Below are 8271 nucleotides of genomic sequence, written 5' to 3'. Positions count from 1 at the left end.
TCCCTTATTCTGAAGGAGACCTTTGTCCACTGGCTGTCCGCTAGTTGTCTACCAGTTGTCCACTGGTAGAGAATGTGCTGGCTCCACTGAATAGGCTCCTGGCTTCATTTGACACCCAATGGGGAAGGCTCCACGCGCCTAAATGAGGGACCCTGAGGAGCAGGAGAGAGAACCGCAGTAACCGAGCTCTGTGACAGCAGCATCATGTGCCACAGACAGGCACAGGGCACTAGGGGAGCCAACGAGAGAAATCAGAGGGGTGTCGGCTCAAGCAGGGAGGACACCCCAGATCCAACCAACGGCTGTGGCCACACCATTCACAGTCCTAGAACAGGCAAGTGCCAGGTTTGAATGACGTTTCCAGGACATTTTCTCCCCTGAAATGCAAACCCACAGTGGAGGGCTCTGACAAAAGCGTTTTCTTTCATGGTTCTCTGACACATGGTCCTGTAACCCCTCCGCGAGGGGAAGTGAGATGAACGCACACCTCCAATGGCCGGAGAGGGGGGTCCTTCCCAGGGAGACTGGCTGTAACGTCATTCAGGGAGAGTCATTTCTTCTTGACTTGGACATATTTTAAGGGGAAAAACTGTGATCAAAATATGGCACATATGGCCATATCTTAACTTCACGAGCAAGCAAGATAGGGAAGGGCAGAGAGGATGAGCTGGTCAGGTAAACACCTGCCCACCTGTGAGCGCCTACTCTGCAGACCAGCTTCTGTAGCACCCACCCCCATCACCTTCTCTCCGGGCTCTCACGCTGCGGCTACTAGTCACCCAGGGCCAGGTCCCAACAACTAGGGTGGCTCCTCGGCCCCCCAGAACCTCCAAAATTATTCAAAGCTGCCAGTCCCAAGCCTGCTCATCCTGCCTGGCAGCTCCTTCCTGCAGAAACCATGTTCCCCGTCCTGTCACCCCCATCCTGTGTGCCTCTCCTCTTGAACCTCTGAGTGACACTGTCCTTTCAGCGGCAGGGGTCTCCTGATCTGTTGACCTCACAGCCTATATGGCAAGACCTGCCGCTGTTCACCAGAATGTGGCCTGCTCTGTGCATCTCGCAAACACCGGCGGCTGCCGCAGTCGTGTCTGCTCACTCTGTCACAGTGAGCTCCGCGTGAGCTCCTTGTATCAGAGATTTACTGCCCTACCTGTAGCTGTGTCTCAATTGAATGAAAATGTTAGCTTAGGGCTACTCTGATGGTCCTACGCCAGTGTCATTTTAAATAAAATGTCTTCTCTCTTTGGTAGCACCGGGCGCCCTGGTGTTTAACTGTTGGAAAGCACTTAAGGGAAGTGCTCTCTGCAACAGTCGTTACAACACCGCTGTTTTACAGCAGTTTTCCCCAGAGCAAACAGAAAAAGTTTTATGAACATCTTTGAGGCAGGGCCTCATCTGTGTTGGTGTTGATAGAAATTAGACCGTGACCTACTGCAGGTCACAAAGCCACATTCTCGAGGGAAACTCGGGCTCTGAGGGGTTAGGCGGTAATTCCTGGCTTGAGAACTCGCTCTGCTCAGACCAGCAGGCAGACTTGTCAGCTCGCTCCCTAAGGCCCAGTTTCTGCATCTGTGACATGTGGACGGTACTATTTACCTGGAGGCTTGCCTGAGAAGGAAGTGAGTACAAGGCTGCACCCAGTGGCAAGCCTGACCCAGAACGCGCGGTACATGGCAGCGTTTGCTCTCCACGGCCGCTTTCTATACTCGAGCACTTAATTACTCGGAGGTGACTTTGAACAGGAGCGAAAGCATATCTTTCCCAAACATAGTGCGCTTGGAGATGTGGTACTTTGGCCGAGCGGGGGGTGGGCTCCGGGACTGTCCTGGCTGCTCGCCTCGTCTCAGTTTGGCCCCGTGTTCCATACGCCAGCCGGCTGCCAAGCGCACTCCTAATTGTCTAACCTTTTAAAATGATTGAAATGGTGGTGATGACGCCGCCGATGATGCACAGACAGTGTTGGTAGAATGTCAGCTGCTGCCGCTTGGTCGGTGGAGGCTGTTCATCGGGGAACTGGTGTTTTGGCCTATGAACTAGGCAAAACGCCCTTCGGGTGCAGATGTTTGGTGCTAATAACAGTCTGAAACGACCAGGCTTATTCAGTATATCTGTAGCACCAAAACGCAGGTCCCAAGAGCCATGAGGCCCTGAGGTCTGTCAGTAGGGCTGGTTTCTTGGCTCGAGAGCCAATAGGAACGTGGGGAGCTGGTACAGTCGGGCCTAGCCACACACGGGACTCTCAGCACCCTGAGGCAAACGTAGGGTGCTGTATCTGAGCACTGCCAGGGAAGGGCATCCATGGTGCATTCGGTACAAAAGCAAGTGGTTGGGGGCTTGCGGGGAGTATGATCTCTTTTAAGAACAGAACAATCCTAGATACACAGGTTGGCACACAGAATAATGCCCCCCACACCCAAAGATGTTCGCACCCTCATCCCCAGAACCTGTGAACAGTACCTTCCCTGGCAATAGGGACTTAGCAGATGGGATAAGTTAGGGATCTCGAGATGGGGCAGTAGTCCTGGTTATCTGAGTGGGACCGTGGTTATCAGAGGGAGGCAGGAGGGCCAGCGTCTGACATGGGAGGACGGAAGCAGAGGTAGGCGTGATGCCAGAGTGGAAGGCGCCATGTGCCTAGGAACCCTGGAAACCTCTAGAAGCTGGAAATGGCAAGGGCATGGATTCTCCCCAGAACCTCCAGAAGGAGCACAGCTCTGTACACACCCAGGTTTTAGCCCAGTGACACTTCTGACTCCCACACTGTACGATAATCAATCTCTGTTGTTGAAGTCACTAAGTTTGGGATAATTTGTTACAGCAACAGTACTAAGAAACTAAGATGGATGGATAGATAGATGATATGATAGGTAGATAATAGATGATAATAAATAATAGATAGATGATAGATGGATAATAGATGATAGATGGATAGACAGATGAGGGGTGTAGGGTACATGGAAAGTTTCTCTTATACTTTGCTTGTATCGATATTGTTTTGATTTATGTTAATAATTAATATGCATCATTATTCTAAATAATAAATCCTTACAATAAAAATCTGGGTAATCTTTCCCGAATGTTTGAATTGTAGGTAACTTAGACAAGGTGTGCAAGAGAAGAGAAAATGAGTAAATGCAGTCCTGGTGGCAGGAATTCTTCCCTTCCTCTCCTGCAAGTTACAAAACACCTTCTGAAACAATTTACAATTTTTAGCCAGAATCTTCACATAAATTGAAGTCTTACTGCTTCCCAAACAAAAGCTTAAAAATATACTGCATATGTTGCATTAGATGGATTTGGAGCAAAGAAATAGAAGAAAGGAAGCATGCTTTCTAATTGAGGAGGATGAGGCATGCAGGGCTCTTTCAGACACCAGAAAAACCTCACCTGTAAGGGGTATTCGAGATTATTATTATTATTATTTTAGGCTGTATCTGAAAATTCTATTTTGAGATAGTTACAGAATCACAGGGAGTTGCAAAAATAGTACAGAGATGTCCTGTATGCGCCCCCCAGATGCCCCATTGCTGCGTCTGACATAATGACAGCACAGCAGCCAACCGGAGCCATGGCACTGGCAGTGTGTGTTCACAGCGCTGTGTCATTTGGTCACGTGGAGTTCATGTAACCGCCACCAAGACCAAGATGTGGAACTGACCTCCCTCCTCCTGCCGTCTGAGTCATCCCACCTGCCCTCCTCCCCGTCACAACTACAAAGCCAGTCTGTCTCTGTGATTCTGTCATTTTGCCATATACGTGGAATTACCCAGTATGTGACCATTTGGGTGTGACTTTTTCTCTCAGCCTCATGAGAGCACCCAAGTCGCTGTGTGTGCCAATAGTTTGTTCTTTGATTACTGCTTAGTAATATCCAAGCTGGGGTCGCAGCAGGTGGCTTGACCATCACTCTTTTGGTTGTTTCCAGATCTGGACAATACAAATAAAGCTAATGTGAACATTTATGTATAAATGACATGTGAACATACGTTTTTATTACCCTGGGATCAATGTACAGGAGTGTAATTGCTGGGTGGTAAGGTAAGTGTATGTTTCATCTTTTAAAAAAGAAACTGCTAAACTCTTTTCCAGTGTGGCTGTCACATTTTACACAGGGGAGGTCAGGTTTCTCTGCCTCCTTGCCAGTGTTTGGGGCTGTCCCTATTTTTCATTTTAGGTGTTCAAATAGGTGTGTCGTAGAAGTTATGGTTTTCAACCTACCTCTTTCCACTGCTTTGTGTTAGTAATCGATTGAATTCACATATATTTGAGGGCCTGTCGTACGCACTGCAGTAGGTACGAGAGGGAGCTGCTCAGCTTCTTCACGCCTACGGAGTCTGTAGGCTGGAAGAAGACACGTATTTGGTAAGGCACCCTGGAGTCACGTTTCACAGGCACTCAGTTCTGAGGCAAGCACATGTGGTTGGGAATCTTTTATTGTCAAAACTATCGTGGAAAATTGCTGTTGGTTTTTGTAGGGTGATAACTATGTCTTCAAAAACATCCCGCGTTTAAAGAAACATACTGAGATATTTACACATGAAATAATATCAATAATGGAGGACAGTGGTTAACAAGTGGCGTGTAAGTTACACAAGATTGGCCATGAGTTGATAATCATCACAACTAGCTGATGGGATTGATTATACTATTCTCTCTGCATTATTAGGCTTGAAATTTTCTATAAAAGGGTATTTTAAAAATCTTTGAAAATCCTTCAGTAGGTATCGGCATGTCGGAGACACTCTTTGGATAAGCCCGTTTTCCCTCTGGCATGGGGGCAGCTTACTCATTCTTCAGTGGAGTGAGTACCAAGTGAAGTGGTCCCTCACACGATAGGGCCACCAAATAAAAGCACCAGAGTTAGCACAGGGGTGCTTACACCACAGCAAGAGGGACACGTGAGACCAAATGAGGGGACAGCAGTGCTGGGATTTGTAGAGGCCCAGTAAATATAGCACCACCGCCCTCCCTACGTTCTTAGCCCATGAGAATACTTGAACAATCCCCAGCAGATGGAGACAACACACCTTAATTACCAGCAAAGCTGACAATGGAGAACTAACTGGGCTTGGTGTTCCAGTCAGTGGGGCTTGCCCGCTCCTCACTCCTGGGCTAGACCTCAAAGAGTTTATCTGAGGCAAAACCTCAGACCTCAGAGCAGTTCACTGACTAAGAGCACATACTGGATATCACCAATATTTTTAATCTTTGCCCATTTGACAGCTTAAGAAAAATGTGATGTTGTATTTACAAAATCTGTAATATTTCAAAATTGGTAAAATTTGGAGATTTTTTAATGACTCAAGCATCTTGATATATCAGAGTAGACGTCTGTATTGATGGGAAACAGCACACTGATCCAGTGGCTTTCAAAAGTTTTTGCTCCCGACTTACAATAAAAAATATATTCGTATTCTATAGGGTGACCTAGTTATTGAACTATATATATATATAGTGTATGTGTGGGGCGGTGGAGGCAGGATTTTCCTGAGATTGTGTATGTTTCGTCTTTTTTTTTTAAATTTATTGGGGTGACAATTGTTAGTAAAGTTACATAGATTTCAGGTGTACAATTCTGTATTACATCATCCATAAATCACATTAGTGTTCACCACCCAGCGTCAGCTCTCCTTCCATCACCATATATTTGATCCCCCTTATCCTCATCTCCCACCCCCCAACCCCCTTATGTTTCATCTTTTAAAGAAGAAACTGCCAAACTTCCCCAGCGTGACTGTCACATTTTACATATGGGAGGTCAGGTTTCTCTGCCTCCTTGCCAGCATTTGGGGCTGTCACTATTTTTGATTTTAGGTGATGGAATAGGTGTGTCTTAGAAGCTACAACAGTGGTTTGCAAGCAGCATTAAAAAAAAAAAAGAGTAAAAAAAAAAGCAGTGCATCCGACACAGTGATAAGTATTACTTTGTAAAATTTGGTTTTTAGTCCTATGTCTATAATACATATGTATGTGTATATGATATATTTATGTACACATGTGCACGTGACGTGTATATGTGTGTACATAACATACATTTCTGTGTACGTGTATGCATGTGTATGATACATGTGCGTGCGAAGTACACACGAGAACCAGGTTACCACGTGAAATGTATGCACTCCCTGCAGGAACTAAGGATGTAATAAAACCTATCCTTCTCTTCCCAGATCAGTCGCTGGGCATCATACTGAAGGCTACGAGCCCGCTTCCCAGACATACACACACCCGACATCCGAGTCCAATTCCGGGTCGCGGGCACGCACGACCCTCGGCCCCGCCCACACGGCCCCGCCCCCGGCCCCACCTACGCGCCCTGGCCGCAGACCCAGGTCACCGCGGCACGTTCCCACGCTCCGACGCGCCATCAAGGGCGGGCGCCGGGAGGAGTGCCGTGGCGTCGATGGCGGGCTCGCGCACGCTGGCAGGGCGCCGGGAGGAGCGCCGCGGCGTCGATGGCGGGCGCGCGCCCGCTGGCAGGGCGCCGGGAGGAGCGCCGCGGCGTCGATGGCGGGCACGCGCACGGCGGCGGGGCCGCGCACGGCGACGGCGGCCGGCGGCCATCTTCCCTCCCGGCGGCTGCTGCTGGTGCAAGTGCGGGGTCCGCTTCCCTGCGGCGCCCTCAGCCCCGACCGGAGCGGTGGGGAGGCGTGGATGACGGGGGAGGCGAGGAGGAGCCGCCCTCCAGTGTCGCCGCCCCCCCACCCGAGGGCAGGCCCGGGCGGGCAGAGTCCCCAGGGTGGCCTCGGGGTCGCTTCCAGGAGCGGCCTCGTTTTCCCCGCCGGAGGCCCCCCCGCAGGAGACCCCTCCCCCGGGACCCCACCCCCGGAGCCCCTCCCCGCCCGGCCCGCTGCTCTCAGGATCCGGGGCTCCTCCCAGATGGGATAAGCTGCAAAGATGTTTAGTTTTGAAGGGGATTTCAAAACGAGGCCCAAGGTGTCTCTGGGAGGCGCGAGTAGGAAGGTAAGAGCGGCCTGCGAGTGTCCGCGGCGTCTGGGCCCCCGGCGGGCGGGCGGGCGGGCGGGCGGGGGCCGGGGGCGGCCGCGGGCTCCGGCTCCGCCCTCGAGACCGCGCCGGCCCCTGCCGTGTCACCGGCCCCGGGGTTTGGAGCAGGTGTGGAGGGCAGGCTGACGGGGGCAGGGCTTCGCAGAGCGCGAGCGCCCGCCCGCCCCGCTCCCGGCGTCTCCGCTCCTGCGAGGGGGCGCGGGGGGGACGGACGGCCTTTCGGCTCGGGCCGTGAGGAAACGGCGGCGCGGCCGCGGTGCGTCTTCTCCGGAGGGACTTCAGACCCTTCGTCACGCCTGCCCTAGGGGAGTACCGCACGGTGTTGTCTGTTGTCGGAAGTGAACAGGTGTGTGTGTGCGCGGCGGCAGTCTGGGAAATTGAGGCAGAACCGCGGAGGGGCCGCGTGGGTGAATACGAGGCTGTGAAACTTACTCTTTGCCGGCCTTCTGGAGACACATTTCTGGAGGGAAATACGTGTGTGTCTTTTACGATTCGTCATGTAATTATTGTCATCGTAATTGTTTAGGGTAAGGGCGGACCAACTGTGGTTACTCTGCCCATGGGAGCGCACAGCGAGGCGGTGGCAGGTGCCCACCCCAGGATCCACGTCCCTTCGCGTGTGTGGCGCCTGTGCCTTCCGCTGCAGACTGGAGTGCCCGGGCCTGCCCTGCGGGGGACCGAACCTGGTTTCCACCGAGCAGCCCGTCTCTTTTCCGGGGACAGGACTTGTCATTTGACCTGACTCTCAAGGGGAGAGCGCGCATCTTGCTTTTGAGCTGTGCAAAACAATTTTTTCCCCTTTTTCCCTCCTTTTTATTGACATACAGACTTACCGTACATCACCAACCTTAAGTGCACATGCTTCCTTAGGCTTTGTCCCCTAGAAGGGCCTGAGGACACCTTGTGTGGGTGCCGCTGAGGAGGGGAGGAGGGGGGCGGGGGCCCATCCCAGTGAGAACCCTGCACAGCGGCTGGCACCCCAGTTGTCCCTGTGGAGGGAAGGGGCTGGCGTTTCGCATCCCCCCGTAGTAGTCATCGGCTGCAGGCTGCCCGCGGCGAGGGTGGGGGTGTGACGCGCTGGCCCCTCCGCCGGGCCCGGTGTCCTGAGAAGACTCTGGGCTGCTCTCCAGGGAGGTTCAGCTTCAAGGAGTTGTCCACGTGACCGCCGGGCATTCCCAGCGTTCCTCAGGCCGGTCCTGCGCCCTCCCCATGCACGACTACCGTCCCACCTGTTACCGTCCCACGTTGGTTTTGCCTGTTGAACGTCCG

The 8271-nt window shown here is 52.1% G+C and overlaps 1 protein-coding gene across 2 annotated transcripts in view; it reads left to right on the top strand.

The window, feature by feature from the left end:
- Positions 1-6539: 6539 nt before the first annotated feature.
- UBE3C (ubiquitin protein ligase E3C) overlaps positions 6540-8271 on the top strand; it is an 83255-nt gene continuing 81523 nt past the window's right edge. Inside the window, exon 1 of one of the 2 annotated variants that reach the window (XM_033098803.1) lies at positions 6540-6960. In XM_033098803.1, the coding sequence (XP_032954694.1) occupies positions 6895-6960 (66 nt within the window). In that variant the 5' untranslated portion in view covers positions 6540-6894. Of the gene's footprint in view, positions 6961-7329; positions 7349-8271 lie in introns of those variants that run through there. The other variant, XM_033098804.1, reaches the window with a different exon arrangement.

The sequence above is a fragment of the Rhinolophus ferrumequinum genome, chromosome 26, assembly GCF_004115265.2.
Source record: "Rhinolophus ferrumequinum isolate MPI-CBG mRhiFer1 chromosome 26, mRhiFer1_v1.p, whole genome shotgun sequence".
NCBI classification, from domain to species: domain Eukaryota; kingdom Metazoa; phylum Chordata; class Mammalia; order Chiroptera; family Rhinolophidae; genus Rhinolophus; species Rhinolophus ferrumequinum.
This window is presented reverse-complemented; position numbering and strand designations above follow the sequence as displayed.